General features: G+C 46.6%; 1 protein-coding gene across 2 annotated transcripts in view; it reads left to right on the top strand.

Moving 5' to 3' along the window:
• Positions 1–25930, top strand: part of dock3 (dedicator of cytokinesis 3) — a 1512713-nt gene that overhangs the window by 142092 nt on the left and 1344691 nt on the right. For both annotated transcript variants that reach the window (XM_086001262.1, XM_086001257.1), the window contains exon 2: positions 21432–21515. In XM_086001262.1, the coding sequence (XP_085857388.1) occupies positions 21432–21515 (84 nt within the window). The remainder of the gene's footprint in view (positions 1–21431; positions 21516–25930) is intronic.

Consider the following 25930-nt stretch of genomic DNA (forward strand, 5'->3'; position numbering starts at 1 on the left):
CGGGAGCAGGGCGAAGAGGTTGTGGCTGGGGTGACTCACGTCTTTAATGATTCTCAGGGCCTTCCCCCGGCACACCTCGGGGTAGATATCCTGCACAGCAGGTAGTTTAATTCCTATAGTGTGTTGTGCAGCTTTCACTACCATCTGTAGAGCCTTGCGGTCTGTGGCGGTGCAGTTGCCATACTAGGTAGTAATGCAGCCGGACAGGATACTCTCGATGGTGCACCGGTAGAAGTTGGTGAGAATCTGGGGGGCCATTCCAAATTTCTTCAGTCTCCTGAGGAAGAACAGGCGTTGGCATGCCTTCTTGGTTACAACGTCGATGTGATGAGACCACGTTAAGTCCTCCGTAATGAATACACCCAGGAATTTGAAGCTGCTGACCCTCTCCACCTTAGCCCCTTCGATGTAGATTGGGGTGTGTCCCTCCCCCTGCCGCTTCCTGTAATCCACGATCATCTCCTTTGTTTTGCTGATGTTGAGGGAGAGGTTGTTGTACTTGCACCATTCTCCTAGGGCTCTTGCCTCCTCCCTGTAGCCTGTCTCGTCGCCATCTGTGATCAGGCCTACAACGGTAGTGTCATCAGCAAACTTGATGATGGAGTTGAAGTTGTGCGTGACCACGCAGTCGTGAGTAAACAGGGAGTACAGAAGGGGGCTGAGCGCACAACCCTGGGGAGCTCCCGTGTTCAGGATCAGTGTGAATCACCTAGCATCTATGAGGGTGAACCAGACTCTTCGCAACCTTGGTATCGGTGTCCGTGTCATAAATAAGACTGCCTATTTCCACCTCCATAACATTGTCTGTCTCTGCCCCTGCCTCAGCTCATCTGCTGCTGAAACCCTCATCCATGCCTTTGCTACCTCCTACAGTTGACTATTCCAACGTACTCCTGGCTGTCCTCCCACATTCTACCCTACGTAAACTTGAGGTCATCCAAAACTCTGCTGCCTGTGTCCTAACTCGCACCAAGTCCCGTTCACCTATCACCCCTGTGTTCGCTGACCTACATTGGCTCCTGGTTAAGCAAGCCTCGATTTTAAAATTCTCATCCTTGTTTTAAAATCCCTCCATGGCCTCACCCCTCCCTATCTCCTCTAGCCCCACAACCCCCCGAGATATCTGTGCTTCTCTAATTCTGGCCTCTTGAGCATCCCTGATTTTAATCGCTCAAACATTGGTGGCTGTGCCTTCAGCTGCTGAGGCCCTAAGCTCTGGAATTCCATCTCTAAACCTCTCCGCCTCTCTTTCCTCCTTTTTAAGAAGCTCCTTAAAACCGACCTCTTCCTGCCCTAATTTCTCCTTATGTGGCTCAGTGTCAAATTTTGCTTTATAACACTCCTGTGAAGCACCTTGACTACGTTAAAGGCACTATATAAATACAAGTTATTGTTGTGTTAGTGTGTGTACAGATTAGAAGTTAAAACACCTTTGGTGACAACTTAGTTGCATTTTGAATGCTCAAAGATACAGTCCTGGAAAGAAAGCTGCGGTATAATGGGGAGATAGATACGTGCGGTCCAGATCCTCAAAGGTCTGCCTGGTGCAAGGGGCTTTTCAACGCACCAAGCAATTTCTGCAATGTCTCTAGTATTTCTGATATCTCAACTGTTCAGCAGTCATCCTGTTACTCCAGGAAAAACAACTCATCTGAAAGGGGATTGGTTAATGTGCAGGAAACTTCTGCTGCACTTGGCAAGTGCTTGAAACCTACCTCCAGGGATCAACTTTAAAGCATATAAAATATAAAAACTGGACTGTGAATTCATAATTTGGGACTGACATGAAGTAAGTGCCGATGTCAATGGGAGCGCAGCATTATATAGATTTTTTACCTTTATATTATACTTTTTTTGTGTTACTTTCCAAACAAAAAAGAACATTTCCAAAAATAATGCCAATTATGTGCGGTGTGATGGAGAAGACATTATGTTCCTCGCCAAGGAGGGAGAAGGAAGGGAATGAAAGTGAAAGTTGTCGGTCTCTGTTATGTAACAGCTGGCTGAAAGAAGCACTGGTAGAGGCCTGAACAGTAACAGAAATGAGAGAGGGAAGGAATACGTATAGCTGGTGGTCTACTAATTCTGTATCATAATGCACCTGCCAGAATTAAGTTCATGAAAAGAATCACTAGATTTTTCCTTACAGACCTAGAAAATGTCAGGCATTTATATCACTTCCCTTAATAGCCTAGAAAATTACAAAATGTGTATGAATGCGATAGTCAGCATTCTGTATCTTATTATATGAAAAGTTCCCTGATCAGAAAGCAAAATGTTGAATTTTTTTTAGTTTGCTGGCATTCATGGTGTTCACTGTGTAGTCAATAAATACCAGTAATTTTGTCGACCACAGCAAGGGGTTTCTTCCAATAAATTTCTTTAACCAACCAAAGCCTGTTTGAATTTCAGTACACCTGTCCATCAACATTTGTTCAATATACACAACTTATCTGCAATAAATATCTGCTTCAGAAGGGTTAAAGTTATTTCCCTTAACTTTTGATCAGAGTAAATATTATCACTGCTGGATGCAGGAAAGCGATCGATAATCTCGTTCATTTGTTATCCGTCAAAAAGAAAGAGCCATGGTGACTGAAGAAGTGTCTCCCTGATGGAAGCACCATGCCTCTGTGAAATTGGCAAGTTGCTATGAATCTAGACAGAAACTTACAGCCCTGCTCCAATCAATCTGAATCATGTTCTGTGCAAAACCTGGTTAAAAAGCTGCTCAAAGCACTGCTGGGAAAGATGTAGAATGGCCCTAGAATATACTCAACAACTGAGCATCCACACGCCTCTGGGGTAAAGAATTCCAAAGATTCACAACCCTCCGAGTGAAGAAATTTCTCCTCATCTCCGTCCTAAATGACTGACCCCTTATCCTGAGACTATGCCCTCTAGTTGTAGACTCTCCAGCCAGGGGGAACAGCCTCTCAGCATCTACCTTGTCAAGCCCTCAAGGATTTTATACATTTCAATGAGATCACCTCTCATTCTTCTAAAATCGAGAGAATATAGGCCCATTCTACTCCATCTCTCTCGTCCCAGGAATCAACCTAGCGAACCTTTGTTGCACCCCCTCTAAGACAAGTTTACCCTTCATTAGGTAAGCAGACCAAAACTGTACACAGTACTCCAGGTGTGGTTTCACCAAAGCCCTATATAATTGCAGCAAGACTTCCTTACTCTTATATTCCAACCCCCTTGCAATAAAGGCTAACATACCATTCCCCTTCCTAATTGCTTGCTGTACCTGCATGTTAACTTTCTGTGATAATGTACAAGAATGCCCAACTCCCTCTGCATACCAACATTTACTAATCTTTCATTCTGCTTTTCTATTCTTCCTACCAGAGTGGATCATTTCACATTTCCCCACATGCTCCACCTGCCACCTTCTTGCCCAATCACTTCGGTCTATATCCTTTTTCAGCCTCTTTTCATCCTCCTCTCAGCTTACTTTCCCACCTAGCTTTGTATCATCAGCAAACTTGGATATGTCACATTCGGTCCACTCATCGAAGTCATTGATATAGATTGTAAATAGCTGAGGCCCAAGCACTGATCCTTGCGGCACTCCTAGTTACACCCTGCCAAGCCGAAAATGACCCACTTATTCCTACTCTCTGTTTTCTGTCCGTTAACCAATCCTCAATCCATGCTAATATATTACCCCCAACCCCATGAGCCCTTATTTTGTGTAACAACCTTTTATGTGACACCTTATCGAATCTGTAAAGTCTGTGGGTTGTGCAGTTAATTACGACACAGACTTCAGGAGTAACATACAACAGGACTTTACTATTCGAAGGTCAGGGTGAATCTGCCCTATAAATCATGCCACAGCACTTATATACCGGTGTGGTCACCGTCGGTATTACCGTATACAGAAGCCAAACAAGTAGTGCCACACCTAAAATAGTTCTCTTAAAGGTGAATGGTTACATACAATAGTCTCTTAAAGGTAGACGGTTACATACACTACAATCCTCCCTTTTTAGCTTACAACATACGTATTCCCCATTAAACATAACATATATTCAACTTCATGTAAAACAATTTACAGATATAGTCTCTGCGGGAAACGGTTCACAGATTCAGTCTCTGGTCTTGACTCGGTCCGAACAACATCTCTGTGGTGTAGCCGGTTCACATTGCTAGCGTGACTCATCCAATAGTCTTTCCCTTGACGTAACCGCTTGAACTTCCGTCCTGCTGAACCAGCAGTGCTGACTTTTACAAACGCTGGACTGCCTTAGTAATTTTTCCCTACTTTCCCATTAGAAGTGATAATGATTTAGATGGTTATCATCTTCGGCTTCGTCTTTTCCTTTTTTGCTCCTTGGAGACTCTCGGGGCTCCCTTATCAGCTGCCAGCTGTAGCGCCACCATCTCCCTATGTTCCTTAGACTTTAAGTGCTTCATCCTGATTTCTGCACTTTGGGAGTTTTCATCACAAGCTGGGCAGACCAAGTCCTCGTAATATTCCGTGTCACTCAACAGGTCATGGTAATATTCGGTGTCATCCTGAGCTAGTCTAGCGAGAGGGCCTGCTACTTCTTCCTTACCCAACTGGACGTTAGCCGACTGTTGTTCCCTCCCTAGACATCTTTCCTGAAGAGACTTCTTTATGCGTTCATATTCATCCCACTCTTCCTGGGTTTCCTGCAAATCCTTCACTAATGACTTCAATACTTCCCCTTCCATCGGAGATTGATTGATCGGGCTATTCAATCCTTCTACTGGAGCATCTGTTTCAACATTCTGTTGTTCCCATTGACATGATTCAACGTACTTTTGGCATCCCAGTAAAATCCGTGTTGCACCCTCAGCTATATCCGTAACTTTTGAGAGCTCCGAACTCCTTCCCTCTGAAGATTGGAGCTCGTGTTCAGATTGTTCCCATTGCAGAGTCTTGTCCCTCAACATATGAAGGAGTTGGCTGACCGTTAACTCTTCCACGGGAACACTGTGAATCAGAGTCTTCTCCATTTCATCCACCTTTTCCTCCAATGCTTTCACCTTTTCCTCTTGGACTTTGGCTTTCAGCGCTCGGAGAAGTTGTGCCATGATGCTATCTAGCTCTTGTGCCATGATGCTCTCTAGCTCATGTCTTACAGTCTCTGTGTTTCTTACAGTTTCCTTTTCTTCCACTGAAAGGATTCCCAGTTGAATCTGTTCTTCAAGTTGTTGAACCTCGGTCATTGCCGCCTCATATTTGTCTTGGGTTTCCTTCAATAATTTTCTGAGTTCTTGGACATCTTGCCTTTCATGTTCTGCCATGTCTTTCACCTCTAATTTCTCATCTATGGATGGAACTTCTACCGATGAGTCTGTCTTGGCCTTGAGCTCATCAAGAATTTCCTGCAGCCTTTGGACTTCTTGCTCATGTTCAACCTTTAGTTGCTCATATGCTTCTCCTGAAACTAGCTTTTCGGAGGTTGCCGAGTTAACCCCCTCCAGAATTATAGCCTGGGCCTGTTCATACTGTTCTTTCAACTTCTCACACTCTGCTTGTAAGGAGTCGTAGAGAAGAACTGGAATAAAATCCTGGCTTCCTGAAGATTCCTCTTCATTTGCTTCTTTCGCAATTTTCTGTTGGAGTTCAGCCAAGGCTGCTATGCTATCTGCCTCTCGAAGTCTCACTGCCATCAAATCTTCTTTATTCTTGCAGTCTATCTCAGCCATTTTCCCTTTACTTTCATTTAACTGAGTGAGTAGTCCCTTATTCTGGGCTGAGAGATATTGCACCTTCTCCTGTAGACCATTGCACTCCTTCTCTGCTCGACATAGCTGGTTACTGCTGATTTGGTTCTGTGTTTCAAGTTCCAACATCCTTTGCTTAGCTTCTTTCAGTTTCGCCCCTATAAGCTCCTCTTGCAACATGGCCACATTATTTTCATCAGGTAAAGAAGCGTTTCTCTTTTCCATGTCCAAGATTTTTTTCTGCATCTCTAAGTGCACACTGCGATTCAGCTTCTCTTAACCTTGCCTGCACTAGCTCCGTCTCCAATTGCAGAACAAAATCCTCAGTGTAGCGTGGTTTGCCTTTATGCTGTATCTCTAGATCATGCAAATATTCTAACTCCTGAACATCATAAGGGAGATGTGATCGGTAATTGGTCACGATGGCTCTATGGTCGCTCTCTGCTTGAGCCAGCAGGTTCTGTTGTCTTTCCAGACTCTCCCATTCGGTGTCATAGAACTTTTTCATTGTTTTCATCTCTTGTACGAGACGGTAACTCAATTGTTCTAATTGTTGTCGTACTTTGAGATAACGTTGAGTTCGAGCCCGGTGTTCCTCCGTAATGCATATGTCTGTAACTTGAACAGACTCAAAATTCTCTGTCTTTATACACGCCATCGTTTTTCCAACCTTAGTCAGTGAGTTCATGTTAACCTTGTTTTTCCTACTTGGGCTGGACTTATCGTCTTCCGGCTCAGAGTCTGAGCTGCTTGTCTGCACCGAGTCCTCACTCGTCATTGGTTGTAGGTAGTGCCATTCCATGTCTATTTTCTTGATCCACTCCCGTCCTAGAAGTGGTGGTCCTCCCTCAGGTAGTACGTATAAGTTCATTCTTGGGTGTTCTTTACCCCTATCTCTCACCTTGACTCTTATCTTTCCCATGGGGTATACTTTATGCCCCGTGTATGTCTGCAATACGAACTTGGTATCTCTTAAGGGTATATGTGAGAATAGCCGGTGGTAATCCCTTCGATTTATGACTGATACAGCTGATCCAGTGTCCAACTCCATTTTCACTTGGACTCCAGCTATTTTTAGCATGACCCAGATAGTTTGTAGGTCAGCTTCCTTACTCACATTATGAATTCTCAGACTACCCAGCTCCTGGCCGTTTGGGTCTGAGTCTGAATTCTGTTCGTCTGAACTCTTCTCAGCCACCTTGTGTACCTTGTTGTACTTTTCCTGTGATGGCTTCCTTTGGTTGTTGGTCTTCTTCCCTGACCGGCATACCTTAGCGATGTGACCCAGTTTGCCACATTTCCTACATTCCTGGTTCTTAAACCAGCATTGGTTCTGATCGTGTGTTGTCTTCCCACAGCGATAGCATTTTGTTATACTCGAGGTAATTTGGTCCACACCGAGTGCCGCTGCATTTCCGCAGTTCCTTTCGCTGCGGCTTCGTGCGATGCTGCTATAAGGACAACCCTGTCAAGTGTAAGGTCGTTCTCTTCGAGTAATCGCTTTTGCGTCCCTTCCTTGGACAGTCCGCATACGAACTTGTCTCGCAATGCCTCTGTCAGATTCCCTTCAAACTGGCAGTATTTCGCTAGTCTACGCAGTTCGACCAAGTATTCCGCGTTGCTTTCCTCTTTCCGTTGCGTTCTCGCATAGAATTTGAATCATTCAGCCAACATCAACGGTGTGGGGTTCAAGTGATCCTCCAGAACAGCCACTATCTCATCGAAAGTCTGATCCGCCGGTTTAGCTGGTGATAGTAGATGCTTCAAGAGCCCGTATGTCTTTGTGCCCATCGAGTTTAGCAAGGTTATAGCTTTGTCGTCTTCTATTTTGTTGGCCTCACAATAGATCTCAATGCGTTCCACGTACGTGGCCCAGTCTTCTATCTCTGAATTAAAATCGTTGATGTTACCACGCTTAGGCATCTTCCTCTCTTTGGGAACAACACAAGTATTTCTTTAATTTATTATTTCTTTTTTTTTTCCTAAGATGGCGGTTTTCCCACGAAAATGGCGGTTTCCTGCTCTTATCTTCTCTCCCCGCCCACTTCAATGGCGGTTTCCCGCTTCTGTCTTCTTCCCCGCCTAATGGCGGCTTCCCGCGTTTCTTCCCTGGCGGGAGGGGTACACTTTCCCCCACGGGCGACGGCCGCTGGCTTTCAGGTTCACAGCCTGCGCGTCGGCTTCAAGGCTTTCCCTTTTTAATTTTATGGCAGGGCGACCGGCTCTGGGTACCCCGTTGACGGCGAACAGGTTCAGCCGCTGGGCTGGCTCTCGCACAGTTCCCCTTGCTCGGCTCTGTCTCTCTCCCGCTCGCTCGGCTCTACCGGCGCTGGGTACACCCCATTGACGGAGGACAGTTCAGCCGCTGGACTGGCTCTCGCACAGTTCCCCTTGCTCGGCTCTGCCTCTCTCCCGCTCGCTCGGCTCTACCGGCGCTGGTTACACCCCGTTGACGGAGGACAGTTCAGCCGCTGGACTGGCTCTCATGCAGTCTCTCTTGGTCGGCTCTGCCTCTCCTGCTCGCTCGGACCCCAATCGCGCCTCCCAGCCCTCTCGCAGTCCGGTGCTTCTCTCCCCGGCTGCGGCTGAGTTTCTCTCTTCCCGCGCCTACGCTCCCGGTCGCAGCGCTTCGTGGCTTCGGTCACCGCCCGGCTTTTCCCGCCGGTCGCGGTCTCTCACGACGCCGTTGGACCCGACTTTTTGTCCGGCTCCTTTTCCCCCTCGACCGTGGTCTAGTGCCCAGCCCTTATCCTCCGGCTATTCTTTTCACTTTCCCTTACTCACAGTCACCGTGGCAGAAGGGACAGTCAGTGCTTGTTGCTGATGGAAGTTTTTGTCGCTAAAGTCTTCCTCCTTTCTATTGCTGCAGCCTTGAGTTTTCTCCCAGCCGAATGACGAGGGCGGTTGCCTCTTTTCGACGCTCTTTCGTTGCTTTGAAATTATTGTTGCCGCAGGGTACGATCGGACTCGTCGCCACTGTAAAGTCTGTGGGTTGTGCAGTTAATTACGACACAGACTTCAGGAGTAACATACAACAGGACTTTACTATTCGAAGGTCAGGGTGAATCTGCCCTATAAATCATGCCACAGCACTTATATACCGGTGTGGTCACCGTCGGTATTACCGTATACAGAAGCCAAACAAGTAGTGCCACACCTAAAATAGTTCTCTTAAAGGTGAACGGTTACATACAATAGTCTCTTAAAGGTAGACGGTTAAATACACTACAGAATCCCTTCTGAAAATCCAAATATGCTACATCCACTGGTTCCCCCTTCCCTGTCAGTTACACCCCAAAACTCTAATAAATTTGTCAAACACAATTTCCCTTTCATAAAACCATGTTGACTCTGCCTAATGATACAATGATTTTCACCCTAATAAAAGATTCTAGCATTTTCCCTACTACTGATGTCAGTCTAACTGCCCTGCTTTCTCTCCCTCCTTTCTTGAACAGCGGGGTTACATTTGCTACCTTTCAATCCACGGGAACCATTCTAGAATCTAGGGTATTCGGGAAGATCAAAACCAATGCATTCACTATCTCTGCAGCTACCTCTTTTAAAATCCTAGGATGTAGGCCATCAGATCCAGGGGATTTGTTGGCTTTTAGTCCCATTAATTTCTCCAGTACTTTTTCTTCACTAATAATTACTTTAAGTTCCTCACTCTCATTAGACCCTTGGTTCACCACTATTTCCGATATGTTTTGTGTCTTCAACTGGGAAGACAGATGCAAAATATTTGTTTAATGTCTCTGTCTCTGCCATTTTCTCAACATAATCTCTCGCGTCTCTGCCTCGAAGGGACCCAAATTTACTTTTGCTTATCTCTTTTTACATACTTGTAGAAGCTCTTACAATCTGATGTTTTATATTTCTTGCTAGTTTACTCTCATTCTGTTTTCTCCCTCTATCAATTTATTGGTCATCCTTTGCTGATTTTTTTTAAACCCTCCCAGTCCTCAAGCTTACTATTCTTTTTGACAATATTGTAAGCCTCTTCTTTTAATCTGATACCTTCCTTAACTTCTCTAGTTCGCCACAGTTGGACCACTTTTCCAATGGAGATTTTATTCCTCAAGGAACTGTATATTTGTTGAGAATTATGAATTATTTATTTAAATGTTTGCCATTGCTTATCTACCGTTGTATCTTTTAATCTAATTTCCCAATTTATCTTAGCCAACTCACCCCTCATAGCTAAGTAATTGGCTTTGTTTAAATTTAAGACCCTAGTTTTGCACTGAACCACATCACTCTCAAACGCTTATGAAATTCTATCATATAGTGATCACTCTTCCCCAGAGGACCCTTTACGATAAGATACTAATTAACTCTGCCTCATTATACAATATCTATGTTCATAGTTGGAATAACTGCCTGCTTTCACCAACTAAGGTTATGAAGTAGGGAGGTGAATATCTTTGTTTTACTCAAAGAAGGAACAGCAGCTTTAGACTGTATAAACAGAAAATGCTAGAAATATTCAGCAGGTCAGGCAGCATCTGTGGAGAGAGAAACAGATTTAACCTTTCATTGACCTGGAAAATGTTATAGATGTAACAGGTTTTAAGCAAGTACAGAGGCAGGGAAAGGGGCAAGTGGAGGAAAGAACAAATGGGAAGATAGGGTGGGCAGGCAGGAGTGATTAAATGACAGAAGGGATGATGGTGCAAAAGGGGATGGTAATGATACAATTAAAGAAACAAAAGATAGATCTAGAGGAGCTATGAATAGAAACAGCAGAATTATTACCAGCACCCGCTGTCTGGAAAAAATGGGAGCAGTGGTTATGATCTGAAATTGTTGAACTCAATGTTGATTCTGAGGTTGTAAAGTGCCTAACTGAAAGATGAGGTGCTATTCCTCGAGCTTCCGTTGAACTTCATTGGAACAGTTTAGGAGGCCGAGGTCAGAGTGGGAGTGGGGCGGAGAATTAAAATGTCAAGCGACCGGAAGCTATGGTCACACGGACTGAACAGAGGTGTTACCCAATCTGTGTTTTTTGTCTCCATCGTGACTACATCATGAACAGCGAATGCAGTATACTAAATTGAAAAAAGTACAAGTAAATCACTGTTTCACCTGGAAGGAGTGTTTGGGGCCCTGGACGGTGGGAAAGGAGGAGGTGAAAGGGCAGGTGCTGCGTCTCCTGTGCTTGTATGGGAAGGTGCCCTAGGAAGCGGAGCGTGTGTTGAGGTTGATGGAAAAATGGACCAGGGTGTCCCAGAGGGAACGGGTAGGGGAGGCGAAGATGAGTTTGGTGGTGGCATCGCGCTGGAGGTGGTGGAAATGGTAGAGGATGATCTGTTGAATGTGGAGGCTGGTGGGGTGGAAGGTGAGGACAAGAGGAACCCTATCGTGGTTCTGGGAGGGAGGGGAAGAGGTGAGGGCAGAAGTGCAGAAATGGGACCGACACGTTGAAAGGCCCTGTCAGCCACAGTGGAGGGGAATCCTCGGTTGAGGAAAAAGGAAGACCTATCGGAAGTACTGGTGTGGAGAGTGACATCGTCAGAACAGATGCGGCAGACGGAGGAACTGGGAGAATGGAATAGAGTCCTTACAGGAAGTGGGGTGGGAGAAAGTGTGATCAATGTAGCTGTGGGAGTCAGTGGGCTTATAGTAGATATTGGTTGACAGCATATGCCCAAAAATGGAGATAGAGAAGTTGAGGAAGAGAAGTGAAGAGTCGGAGATGGACCATGTGAAGGGAGGGGTGGAAATTTGAAGCAAATTTGGTGACATTTTCAGTTCAGGATGAGAGCATGAAGCGGCACCGATACAGTCATCAATGTACCGGAAAAAGAGGTGAGGAGTGGGACCCGAGAAGGGCTGGAACAAAGAATGTTCTAAATATCCTACGAAAAGGCAGGCATAGCCAGGACCCATACGGGTTCCCATAGCAACACCTTTTATTTGGAGGAAGTGAGAAGAATCAAAAGAGAAGTTGTTCAATTTAAAAACAAGTTAAGCCAGGTGGATGAGGGTGAAGGTGGATGTGGATAGGTTGGGCCTCCGTTCAAGGAAGAAGTGAAGGGCCTGCAAGCCTTCTAGGTGGGGGCTGGGCATCCATGGTGAAAAGGAGATGGTTAGGGCCAGGAAACCAGAAACTGTTAGTGGCGGAGAGCGTCAGAAGTTTTGCGGATGTAGGTCGGAAGAGACTGGACAAGGAGAAAAAATAGAGTCTAGATAGGAAGCAATAAGTTTTGTGGGGCAAAAACATGCTGAAACGATGGGTCTACCAGAGCAGTCCTGTTTGTGGATCTTGGTAAGGAGGTAGAAGCGGGCTGTGCCGTGTTGGCGGATTATGAGATTGGAGGCTGGGGGTAGGAGGGAGATCTCCAGAGGCGATGAAGTCAGTGACGGTCTGGAATACGATGGCTTGATGTTCGGTGGTGGGGTCATGGTTCAGGGGGGAGGTAGAAGGATATATCGGAGAGTTGGCATTCAGCCTCAGCAAGGTAGAAGTCTGTTCGCCAAACAACAACCCTCGCCGTCCTTATCAGCAGGTTTAATGACAATGTCCGGGTTGGATCTGAGCAAACGGCGTGCTACCAGTTCAGAGAGAGGTAGGTTAGAGTGAGTGAGGGAAGCAGAGAAATTGAGATGGACAATGTCACGCCGGCAGTTCCCAATGAAAAGAGCCAGAGCCGGTAAGAGGACAGAGGGGGAGGGGCCCAGGTGGAATGAGAATTCTGAAGATGGGAGACTCTTGGCAAAAGAAGTGGGCACGGAGGTGAAGGCAATGGAAGAAGAGTTCAGCATCTTGCCAAGCTCAAAATTCATTGTGACTGCGTAAAGGGATGAAGCTGAGGATTTATCGTTTGGCGCCAGAGAGGGGAAGGTCAGAGGGGATAGTGAAAACATGGCAAAGGGTGAGATTGGAAGGAGGGATGGGGTCAGAGTAAAGTGATAGGGAAGAAGGATTCAGAGAGATGCTGGTATCTAAGAGTTGTTGAAACTTGCTGTCCTTAACACCTGAAAAGAAGAAAACAAGTTTTTTGTTGAAGTGCCAGATGAGGCGAAGCATGAAATGGAACTGCGGACCAGGACAACACTGAGATAGTGGGTTGGTGTTGCTGAAGGGAGGTTGAGAGCGTACATGTGGCGGCGCATGGCATTGAGTGTGGATCTCTTTAGCTTTAGACTCCTGGCTCCTAAAAACTGTTTGCAAGAACAGTTGTTTAAAAAGGGAGATAGGGATAGACCGAGTAATAACAGGCCAGTCAACCTAACCTCGGTGGTGGGCAAATTGTTGGAAAAAATTCTGAGGGACAGTATTAATCGCCATTTAGAAAGGCACGGATTAATCAAGGACCGTCAGCATGGATTTGTTAAAGGAAGGTTGTGTCTGACTAACTTGATTGAATTTTTTGAGAAGGTCCCACATGGCAGACTGGTCAGAAAAGTAAAAGCCCATGGGATCCAAGGGAAAGTGGCAAGTTGGATCCAAAATTGGTTCAGTGGCAGGAAACAAAGGGTAATGGTCGATAGATGTTTTTGTGACTGGAAGGCTGTTCCGCAGGGCTCAGTACTAGGTCCCTTGCTTTTTGTGGTATACATCAGTGATTTAGACTTCAATATAGGGGGCATGATTAAGAAGTTTGCAGATGATGCAAAAATTGGCCATGTGGTTGATGATGAGGAAGAAAGCTGTAGACTGCAGGAAGATATCATAGGACTAGTCAAGTGGGCAGAAAGTGGCAAATGGAATTCAATCCGGAGAAGTGTGAGGTAATGCATTTGGGGAGGGCTAACAAGGCAAGAGAATACACAATAAATGTAAGATACTGAGAAGTGTAGGAACAAAGATACCTTGGAATGCATGTCCACAGATCCCTGAAGGTAGCAGGACAGGTAGATAAGGTGGTTAAGAAAGCATACGGGTTACTTTCCTTTATTAGCCGAGGCATAGAATATAAGAGTTGGGAGGTTATGCTAGAACTGTATAAAACACTAGTTAGGCCACAGCTAGAGTACTGTGTACAGATCTAGTCACCACATTACAGGAAAGCTGTGATTGCACTAGAGGGTACAGAGGAGATTTACGAGTATGTTGCCAGGACTGAAGAATTTTAGCTGTGAGGAAAGATTGGATAGGCTGGGGTTGTTTTCTTTGGAACAGAAGAGGCTGAGGGGAGACTTGATTGAGGTGTGTAAAATTATGAGGTGCATAAAATTATGAGGGGCCTAGATGGAGTGGATAGGAAGGAGAGAGGTCAATAACTAGGGGGCATAGATTTAAAGTAATTGGTAGAAGGATTAGAGGGGAGTTGAGGAGAACTTTTTTCATCCAGAGGGTGGTAGGGATCTGGAACTCACTGCCTGAAAGGGTGGTAGAATCAGAAGCCCTCATCACATTTAAAAAGTACTTAGATATGCACTTGATGTGCCGTAGCCTACAGGTCAATGGACCAAGTGCTGGAAAGTGGGATTAGGCTCTTTTTTCGGCTGTCACAGGCACAATGGGCTGAATAGCCTCCTTCTGTGCCATAAATTTCTATGATAAGATTATACTATTCCAGTCATTATTAGTCCTTATTTTTGAGCGATATCAAATTTGGTAACATGTCCGATGCTTTCCACAGCTGTGTGATCAAAAGATGTAACTGATCATTTACTTTCCTAAGCCCTAGCGTATATACTTTACCAATAAGCGAGCAAATACAGAATAGAACCTGGACCAGTTTCACACTAAATAGTAGCTCCACTGATCTGCACGTCTTCAGGATTTGAATAACGAGCTCCTTGATGTTCATTTCAAGATTAAAATTAATTCTTCTAGCAGGCGTTTTGAGTTTAATATTGTCACTTAAGTTACGCCAATTCAAATTGAGTGGGCTTGTTGCATAAGTTTTTGCAATTCAAAACAGTGTGACCTGTTCCGCACATTCCATGTTTTATCAATTGTTGCAGATACAGGCCAAAAGAGCTATCTTTCATTACAACAGTGATTCCACTTCAAAAGTACTTCATTGGCTGTAAAGTGCTTTAAGACATCCGGTGGTCGTGAAAGGCACTATATAAATGCAAGTCTTTCTTCACCCTAATCCTAAATTAATCTATCTCTGTAGCTTTCTCAAGTTTCATCTAAAGCATTTTTTAAATTCTCAATATTAATTCCTCTGATATTTCTAATTTTGGGCATAAGATATATTTGCATGGCTATTTGTTTTCATCCAGGCAATACAAAGCATTTGTCCTCAAATGTATGTTTTGTGTCTCATTAAAGAGCTGAGTTAGATTGGCATATCTTAAACAAAGACTCTAAGTGAATTATGGAGGTCATATCTCACTTGTCGGCTGCTAAATTGTGGCAACCAGGCACCAAGGATCGGTCAACTGGAGGAATAGCTGGTTTAGCTCCTACAGATCCTTCTTTGCAAAACCTATAGGCCAGCTACATAGGGTGAAGATTTCCTCGGTGTAGTGATATTTAAGCCTGTTCTTGATAAAAGCATTCATGATTTCATTATACCTAGTGCACAGAGGAAATCTTCCTTCATTGTCTTACAGAAGCAGATGCAGGTCGGGTCATTGGTAGTCCTAGAAGTGCCTACCGCTGTTGCTCTTCTCAAACTTGTATACTGTAATATTTATTTTCATTTTAGTCTCGCCATTTTCAACCTTCAGGTTTTCTTCTGTTACATATTAATACTAGCTGGGGGTGCCCGGCGGTGCCGAGGCTTTTTTGAGGGCATGTTGTTGTTGGTGGAAGAGAGAGAGGGAGCGACGGGGGGGAAGAGAGAGAGCGACTGGGGGGGGGAAGAGAGAGAGAGCGACTGGGGGGGGGAAGAGAGAGAGAGCGACTGGGGGGGGGGAAGAGAGAGAGAGCGACTGGGGGGGGGAAGAGAGAGAGAGAGCGACTGGGGGGGGGAAGAGAGAGAGAGCGACTGGGGGGGAAGAGAGAGAGAGCGACCTGGGGGGAAGAGAGAGAGCGACTGGGGGGGGAAGAGAGAGAGCGACTGGGGGGGGAAGAGAGAGAGCGACTGGGGGGGGAAGAGAGAGAGCGACTGGGGGGGGAAGAGAGAGAGCGACTGGGGGGGGAAGAGAGAGAGCGACTGGGGGGGGAAGAGAGAGAGCGACTGGGGGGGAAAGAGAGAGAGCGACTGGGGGGGAAGAGAGAGAGCGCGACTGGGGGGGAAGAAAGAGAGCGACTGGGGGGGAAGAGAGAGAGCGACTAGGGGGGAAGAGAGGCGCTGCGCAAAGTTTATAGCCAGACGAAATTTATCGCCGCCTGGTGCGATATTGGGTCGCATCGCCCCCAAAGGGGATTGAGGCGCGAATTCAGACGTTGCACAGGCCTCCTAAGGCGCAAAACTTCCAGCGCTACCCAATATCGGCGCGGATGGGTGCAGCGCAGGTGATCTCAATTACCGATAACCACGAGACTTCCAGGCGCCAGCCGGCTCTTAAAGGGGTGGTTCAGTCAGCCTCAGCTTCCACACTCAATGCCCTGTAGGCCTCAGAATCGGCGCTCGCCCTTCTCTGGCGCAAAAAACTTGGTCAGGATGGAGAAGGTGAGACAGAGAGCAGAGTGCTTCAGCACTGAGGCTCTGGAGGAGTTGGTGTCTGCAGTGGAGCGCCGTCAAGATGTTCTGTATCCTGACAATGGCAGGAGGCCGAATCAAAAGGATTACCGCCGAGCTTGGAGGGATGTTTCTCAGAGGGTCAATCCAGCAGCATGGCGACCAGGAGCCCTGTTCAGTGCAGGAAGAAATTCCACGACCTCACTCGGGTCGTTAGGGTGAGTGTTGTTTCTGCAAACTTCTGATTCCCTTCATCTGCACCTGACTTCGCGCACCCTCTTGCCATGATGCCCCAATGGCCATCTGTCAGCAAGCACCCATGGCCCTTTCTGGGTGTACACATGCACATTTGACTCAAGGCATCATGTAAGGGCTCTTGCACCATGGGGGGCATGAGATGCGCTCTCAAGGCATCATGTAACAGAGCTTCCCCTTTCCCCTGCAGTCCAAGCTGGCGACGATCCGAAAGGACCAGCGTCGAACCGGTGGCGGACCTCCAAGTGGTCACTCTCACGGATCTCGAGGAGAGAGTGCACCAGATTCTTGGAGGACGTCTGAGTGGTCCTGTTACCACTGCAGCTGCCGACCCCCTTCTCGACAGCGAGGGTAAGGCCCTCACCTTTTTTAGCTGTCTCCTTCCACTTGGTCCCCCTGCCAGCATGCTTTCTCAGTGTGCAGCCATGTCAGAGCCTTGCCGCAATCTGGCATGCCTTGCCGCCAACCTGACCTTTTGCTAAAGCCACTCTTCCACCTCCCTGCTTTCAGATGCTGCATCGCCAACTCGGGATCTGCGCCCTGAAGCTGCCAGTGCCTCCAGAGGCGAGGATCAGGAGGAAGCCGGAGCGTCCGTTCCAACTTCAGGGGAGCGTACACATCTGCAGACTGGGGATAGTAGTTCCCTGGAGGGGAGGGGGGGGGGGGCTCTGCTGATGAGCCAGTTGCCGGAACAAGCGGCATGCAGCAGCGCGGGGGGTTGGGGGGGGGGGGCGGGGTAGGCAAGTTCGGCCACCGGCTCCCCGGAGGGCAAGGCAGGGAGTGATGACTGCTGCACAGAGTGCAGAGGAGGTGCGTAGCCTTGCTGAAATGAGCACCCAGTCCCGGCTCAGGCACACTGAGCTGATGGCTGCAGTGGGGAGGATGCCTCAGTCGATAGAAACACTGGCAAAGAGTGTGTTGGACTTTGGAGCAGCAATGGAGAGGACTGTCCAGGGCTTCGGGGCAGTAATGGAGAGGACTGTCCAGGGCTTCGAGGCTGCTATGGAGAGGACTGTCCAGGGCTTCGAGGCTGCAATGGAAAGGACTGTCCAGAGCCTCGGACAATCCCTGGAAAGGTCTGTCCAGGGCTTGTCCGAGGCAGTGGAACGGACTGCTCCGGCCTTGTCCGAAGCAATGGAAAGAACTGTCCAGGGCTTCTCCGAAGCACTGGCACCTGCCACACAGGTCCTCACTGCTGCCACGCAGTCACTTGCTGGCCTCGTCCACACCCAGATTGAGGCAACGCGAGCCCTCACTGCAGCCACCCTATCTGCATCAGCTAGGATCACCCCGGGCCCTTCCAGTACCATACAAGGCCAGGAATCAGTAGAGCAGGCGATTGTGGCGGTTGAGCCGAACCGGTCCCCTCAGAGAGCCAGTGTGTCGTCCGACCATGGTGCAGGTGTCCTCTCTCAGCAGGTGACCATTGCTCATGCCACCGCTGGTACGTCTGCAGTGCAGCTGCCACCGCCTGCAGGGCACACTGCTTCCAGCCATGCTCAGATCAAGCAGCCTGCGTCCGCACCCTCCAAGACCAGAGGTCGGCCAGGCCGTCCCTCAGGGGCTTCTGCGCTTCCACACAGTCAGCAGGCTTCCCCCAGCCTTGACCCCGCCACTGGGGTTCAATTACGTAGGAGCAGCAGGGAGGGAAGGGGCCGACCGCGAAAGAGAAGTCGTTCTCCATCAAGGGGCCAGCAGTAGAGGGAGGTGCAGAGACGTTTCTTTGGCCAAATTCAAGGACTCCCTCACCTGTTGTGATAGTTGGAAATGGTTTGTTTTGTTTTGCGGCTTTGCCGAAGAGTTAACTGTCATTTTGTTGGTTATGGTTTCTGTTGACATGACGTTGTTATGCTGGAAGGAAGGACTTTTGTGACAATAAAGAAAAGTTTTAATTTGCAATGGTACACGTAACTATTTACAGTCATGCTGGCCTTCAGAGCCTTTCAAAGATCCGCAGTGCGCAGGACGAATGACACCCATCATTCCGCCAGAGGGGCCTGGAACCGAGTCCTGATGAGCCTCTGACGGATGGCCCTTCCACTTGCAGGAGCCCTCCCATCCTCCTCCTCCTCCTCCTCCTTGTCCGCCTGCTCGTCGTCCTCCTCCTCCTCGTCCGCCTGCTCTGCTGGACCTTGAGGGACAGCTGGCATTGGCTGGGTGCGTCGAATCGCCAAGTTGTGGAGCATGCAGCAGACGACGACAATGTGACCCACTTGCTCCAGCGAGTACTGCAGGGCTCCCCCCGAATGGTCCAGACAGCTCTACAATGTTCCTGGTCGCCTGATGGCTGCTGTTGTACAGCTCTTCTGCTGGGGTGGCAGCCAAACGGAGTGGTGTCATGAGGCATGGGCAGAGAGGATAGCCCTTGTCCCCAAGAAGCTAGCCTCGTGGGTGAGCCGGCCCCTCAAAAAGGTCACAAACTGAGGTCTGCCGCAGGATGAAAGCATCGTGGCTGCTCCCTGGGAATTGGGCGTTGACTGCCATGATCATTTGGCGGTGGTCGCAGACCAGCTGCACATTGAGGGAGTGGAACCCCTTGCGGTTGCGGAAGTCCTCAGGATTGAGCAATGGCGCCCGCAAAGCCACGTGTGTGCAAGCAATTGCCCCCTGCACCGTGGGGAAGTCCGCAATAGCAGCGAAGCCCTGCGCGCACTCCTCCAGGCTCAGAAGGAAGTTGATGAATTGACGCCTTCGTCTATAAAGGACAGCTGTAACTTGCCGGATGCAACAATGGACTGCAAACTGAGAGATATTCGCAATGTCCCCAGTGGCTGCCTGAAAGGATCCGGTGGCATAGAAATTGAGGGCAACAGTCACTTTAATGGACACCGACAGAGAGGTCCTGCACCGTAGACGCGGCTGCAGATCCTGAGCAAGCAGGTGGCACAGCTCAGTTACAACCTCCTTCCCGAATCGGAGCCTTCGCACACACTGCTCCTCTGACATTGCAAGGTATGAGACCTGCTGCCTGAATACCCTCGCAGCGTACCCTCTGATTGGCCGACCTCCATTGCCCCTCCCCCTTCTGGCCAATTCCGGCCCCCTCTCCCGCCGTCTCTCTGCCCCTTCACAGTGTCCGGCCATGAGGACGTTGCCATCCAAAGCAGCTCCCATACCGATGCCAGTTGGTCCAAATGCTGTTAGGTGTAGCGCTCCAGCTGCTCCGGACAGGTTTGAAGGTCCCAAGTATTCTAAGACTAAATTCCAAAAAATCTGCTCCACAGTAGCTCACCAACTCTCTCCAGCAACGATCACAATGAACAGGCCAAGTGGCTGCAGCTTTTATACTAGAGCTGTCCCCTTTAAATAGCGCCCCCCGACTACGCGAAGGGCCTGGTAGCGTTCCATTGAACTGTCACTAACAGCGCTAGGCGCAAAGGTTCCGGGCGCCACCCAATATCCGGTCCGGGGCGCCAAAAAGGCGTTGCACACTGAAATGACGTCATGATCTGCCGGCGCGTGCAAAGAGTTAGCGCCGGTGCTAAAACAATACTCAATATGGGAGGTGGCGCAATATTCACTGCGCCCGCCCGAACATTGGGTAACGCCCCAATTCTCGGGCTCTTTAGGCGCTAATTGCTGGCTCTACCAAACGAATTTCTAGGCCAGTATTTCTTTGGGGTACATCTTTCAGACCAGCTCTTTCAGCCAGAGTAAATCTGAGTGGAAGACCTGACCTAAAAGAGAATGCAATGTTGCTCATCATGAGAACTCTGCCATTCCAAAGAACACACATGACCAACACAGCTTCAACTCTTCTGGCGCTTCTGAATATTTAAAGTTATTTTTTGATTGAATTGATGATGTCCTTGCAGACTGGTGATGGGGAAAGGGGGGAGAAACAGCCTTCCACTGTCCCTGAAGGGGTATGTGAATGCTGTCATTTAATATTTTAGCAATTGCACAGGTGCAGATTTAAACCCAGTGTTTATGGAGAGCTTTCCTTGTTTCACAATTTGTTTACCTACATTGGTGATATAAACATGATTTTGTGCTGTATGTAGTCTTTTTTTTGTTTAAGATAATCATGTTGCTCATTTGTTTTGTAAAATAATTATGCTTCTATGATTGTCATCTAAGTTTTAGTTAGTTCATCAAATTTGATATAGTCTTTTTGTTGATTTATTAGAGATTATTGCTAATGTTTTGAGAAGGGTAAAAGTGTAAGTGCTTGATGGTTTAGCGATGTTAATTATGCTCTTAAAGAAAAAGCTTGCATTTATGCAGCACCTTATCACATGGATCAGGATAATATGATGCTTCACACTGAATTACATTTTTTGAAGTGCAGTTGATGTTTTGTGGGTAACGTAAGTGGTGTTTGTAATAGTTTTCGAACAAGATATACCATATATTGTCGCACTTTATCTGTATATACACAAGTGTTATAAAGCAAGGTTAGCTGGAAGCAAAAATTTAAAAGACCAGAATAACCAGAAAGAAAAAACAAAGTACTGAGAAAGAGGAAATAACAATTTAATGATGTATCTGTGTATGTAATAGAAAAAGAAAACCATGTGAAATGCAGAACATGCTAGCTCCCTCTTTGAATATAGTGCTCACTTTTGTGCAGAACCACTAAGTTTGAAATGCTTGTTTGGCTCAGTTAACAAGCTGCATTGTGGAATGACACAGTTTGGTTCGTTCCCACAATTCCCTATGTTGAGAGTTTCTGGCCTCAGGAGGGAGAGTGCTGTTCAACATCCAACACCAGCTGCAGTGACCCTAGCTGGCTGTTGCAACGAAGAAAGTACCTTTATTTGGAAAGACTTTGCCAGGGGGAGGAAAGAACCTCCTCCCCCAAAAAAACATAGAAGCCTGTAATGTTTATGTGGTGTGGATGGGACGGGAGCTGTTCCCTGTGATTGGAATAACAATATGTTCCTCTGTTCATGGCATAGAAAATCCTAAACGTCACTTTCTGTTTTTTTCCAGTGATATGCAGCTTCCGTGGTTCAGTGCCTCAAGGGCTTGTGCTGGAAATTGGAGAAACTGTTCAGATTTTGGAAAAATGTGAAGGTAAGATTGAATCGAAATTGGTGGCCTGTCGTATATTGTATTTGGAAAAAATCAAAATGACATTCCTTTAAAAGTAAGAACTTTTATTTTTAAAACTAATGGGAGGAGGCTCCATGAATAGCCCCATTCTCAATGATGGTGGAGCCCAGCACGTGAGGGCAAAAGACAAGGCTGAAGCATTTGCAACCATCTTTAGCCAGAAGTGCCGAGTGGATGATCCATATTGGCCTCTTCCCGAGGTCCCCACCATCACAGAAGCCAGTCTTCAGCCAATTCGATTCCCTCCACGTGATATCAAGAAACGGCTCAGTGCACTGGTGGATACAGCAAAGGCTATGGGCCCTGACAACATCCCGGCTATCGTGCTGAAGACTTGTGCTCCAGAACTAGCCGTGCCTCTAGCCAAGCTGTTCCAGTACAGCTACAACACTGGCATCTATCCGACAATGTGGAAAACTGCCCAGGTATGTCCTGTCCACAAAAAGCAGGACAAATCCAATCCGGCCAAGTACCGCCCCATCAGTCTACTCTCAATCATCAGCAAAGTGATCAAAGGTGTCATAGACAGTGCTATCAAGTGGCACTTATTCACCAATAACCTGCTCACTGACGCCCAGTTTGGGTTCCACCAGGACCACTCTGCTCCTGATCTCATTACAGCCTTGGTCCAAACATGGACAAAGAAGCTGAATTCCAAAGGTGAGGTGAGAGTGACTGCCCTTGATATCAAGGCAGCATTTGACCGAGTGTGGCATTAAGGAGCCCTAGTAAAACTGAAGTCAATGGGAATCGGGGGGAGAACTCTCCACTGGCTGGAGTCATACCTAGCACAAAAGAAGATGGTTGTGGTGATTGAAGGTCAATCATCACAACCCCAGGACATTGCTGCAGGAGTTGCTCAGGACAGTGTCCTAGGCCCAACCATCTTCAGCTGCTTCATCAATGACCTTCCCCCCCAACATAAGGTCAGAAATGGGGATGTTCGCTGATGACTGCACAGTGTTCAGTGCTGTTCATAACTCCTCAGATAATGAAGCAGTCCATGCTCGCATGCAACAAGACCTGGATGATGTTCAGGCTTGGGCTGATAAATGGCAAGTAACATTCTCGCCACAGAAGTGCCAAGCAATGACTCTCCAACAAGCGAGAGTCTAACCACCGCCCCTTGACATTCAATGGTATTACCATCACCGAATCCCCCACCATCAACATCTTGGGGGTCACCCTGGACCAGCCACACACATACTGTGGCAACAAGAGCAGGTCAGAGGCTAGGTATTCTGTCACGAATATTACAATTGGAAGCTACAGTTTTCTTTGCGCTGAAAGTAACTCGGAAGTAGAACGCTGTAATTGAGGTCTACTGGATTTACTTTAGAAGAATAATTCTCGGCATAAATGCTTAATTGCATCTCGTTATAATTTTACTGGGTGCAGGCTGCAAAAATATTTGACGGGTTGTGAATCTTACTGTTACTTCTAGGTTATTAGATGCATTATGTGCACCTATTAAAACTGCCATGTTTTGTGTCTTTATTCTTACTAGTGGCAACACCACTGCCCACACATTCCAAAGAGAACGATGAAGGGGATTTTTAACTTACCGTTCTTTTTCCACCCCGTGATTATCTTAAAGCCAGGTGGCTGAGGTGCTCGCCTGACTCACGTGGGACCCAAAGCCATTTTAACGACCTACTGTGAGGCAGGCAGCTTGCTGGCTCCATCTAAATGAGGCCCGACCATTAAAATGGACTGAGCTCCCCGCTGCACCTCGTGGCGGTCTACCTGTGCATGAAGCTGACTGACTACCCAGGAGTTAAAATTCCACCTCTTGAGTCTAAACAAGAAAGATTTTATGTATGATTACTCTGGTTATTATAAATGCTTTGGTATGAAATGTTATGTAATCCTCTTCGGATATGTATGTCTCAAATTAGGTCTAATACTGCAAGTTTGGTTTTTGCTTTGGTTTCAGAAACACACAACACACAGCCAGCACTTGTTTCATGTGGTTCTTCTATGAAGAGAAATGATTTACCTAATCTTGATTCACTCGTTATTTTAGAGAGGATGTTTATTTTGTATAATGGTCTTTTAATATTATTTGTTTGTTGGTGGATTTGCACTTAGCTGCTGCCTTTTTAAAGTTCATGCTTCAGATTTTTAGAAATTGCATTCTCATGGAGTCCTTATATCTTAATCTAGCTCCAGAAACACTTTAGGAATAATGGATGTCCAAGAATACTGTTATGTCAATCGGAATACTGTTATTTCCCAACCCTGAATCAATTAGCTCAGCCATCAGTTTGAAAGCAATAGAATGCAATTGATGCTAACTGAGAGTGCTGGCATTCAGTCATTCATCCTTTTGCTGAAGCACTTTTTTCTGAGCATCACAAAACAGCTGTCCTTTCTCAATCTCCTCTGTTCCATTGCATAAAGAGCCTCAGTTACAGCTGTGGCTGTACAGATGCATGCCACCCAATCAGGTAGATGATGAAGAACCAGTTTTCTTTGTAACTTGACTTTCTAGGTCTTTTCGAATGTTTCCATACCATATTAACGTGATTGCAATTTTTTCATTTTTCTTGGATTGTATTTTATTGATTATTTATTGTCAGTGGAGTTGAGCCAGTGAATGTAAACCATAGCTACAATACAATGATAAGGCAACCAAATGTAATGCAGTGTTTATGGTTTCCTCGCTGATGGCAAAGCCTTTTAGAATACCCTTTAGTAGATTTTTCATCCTCCCTCGAGTAGACGGGAAATGGTTTGGGGACATGCTTTGTTGCCTTCCTGTCTATTTTGGCGTTATTTCAATTTTCCATTGGAAGTAACATTGCGCACTAGAAGTGCCCACCCACTTCCCGTCATAAATATTTACATTAATGCATAATGATGCTATAATATCATGATTCACAATTTCCATTGTTGTTAATCAGTTTGTGCGTGACATAAAGAATGTCTATATAAAGCAGGTGTTTCTTGTTGCCATGGAGCTGAGGTAAAGACTGATCTGAATTCATATTGTCACAGTGGATGGCTTTACAAAGCGCTGGAAAATCCCTGCTGTGGACCTACAGTCCCCACCACTTATAGCGGGTACTTTGGTGTTGACACGATTTTCTCGCTAAAAGCAGTGGATGGTAAAACCAAGATTGTTCTCGGGAAGCTGATTTCATCGGTGAGGCTTTCCCATTGAGCTTCCAGCTCTACCTTATTCAGGTAGGATTCATCAACATTCTAAAGAGGAGAGGGACGCAGTACTTTGACAGGTGATGGAAAAAAGGACAATAGAATCTTACAGCCTGAGCAATGCCCAACTCTTGCATGGTTTGGTTGAATAAACTGAGTAAATGGATGTAATACTGTCACTCACCCACTATTTCACCACGCTTCCAATGCAAACAACAGCAGTGTCTGACTACATTGCAGTACTGAGGGCACTCAGCTCCTACATACCAGGTGAATAGTTAACATTACAAACTGAAAGCAATTTAATAAACACTTCAATTTGCCTGTAATTAGCTGAGTTTTTAAAATGGTAAGTAGAGAGGATTAAGTAATTAAGGTAATTGCCGTTACTGAATGGCCCAAAATAGCTGGCGCTATTATAAGTGGCACCTTTACAGGTAATTTCTATGGTGATGAAAAATGGTTATCGTTAATTGACCAGTATATACGGTTGCCTGCCATAAAAGTGGGTGGTATTAATGGTGGAGACTGCATTTCAGGTTTTGTTTATATAGTTCTCGGATTATTTCAGCCTGCTGAAGGTTTGGGTTCTTTTGTATAGCTGCCTTCCTTCCAAATTTTGCGATTTGTGCCCATAGCACCCTTTGCTCATGGCATTCCACCAGGAGTTTGTTTATACTTGGTGGCCATGGAGGAAGAAGAGGAGCCGCAGAGGAAGAATACATGGGTCTCACTGCACAAAAGGTATTTGCATCCCACCCAGGGTTATCCATCTACCAGAAGGTACATACCAGTTTGAACCTCATACATGAGCAGTGATGAGGAGACTTTAGGCCCAGAAATTCGGGTCTCCACGGGTGAGTACGCACGGGGTACTCACCCGTCGGCCCAATGGAAGTGCCGGTTTCCTGCATGCACCGCGCATGCGCGGGAAACCGGCACTTCCGTTCCTCTGAACGAAGGGGTCCAGAGTTCGAACGCGTGCGCAGGAGAGGCTGCGCGTGCGCATCGAACTTCGGTCTTTTTTACAGGTTTTCCCAGGAACGTAAGCCTGCAGAATTTAGAAATGTAAAAAGCAGGCGTAAGGCCTGCTTTTTACAAGGTAAGTGGTGACTTAATTAAAATTAAAACATTTTTTCCACAGGTTTATTATTTTTTAATACTTTAAAGCAAGGTAAGTTTATTTTTAGCTCCGTTAGAAAATAAAATTATTTTTT

This window comes from Somniosus microcephalus, chromosome 11, assembly GCF_052327205.1.
Source record: "Somniosus microcephalus isolate GS21.2 chromosome 11, FLI_Smic_1.0, whole genome shotgun sequence".
NCBI classification, from domain to species: domain Eukaryota; kingdom Metazoa; phylum Chordata; class Chondrichthyes; order Squaliformes; family Somniosidae; genus Somniosus; species Somniosus microcephalus.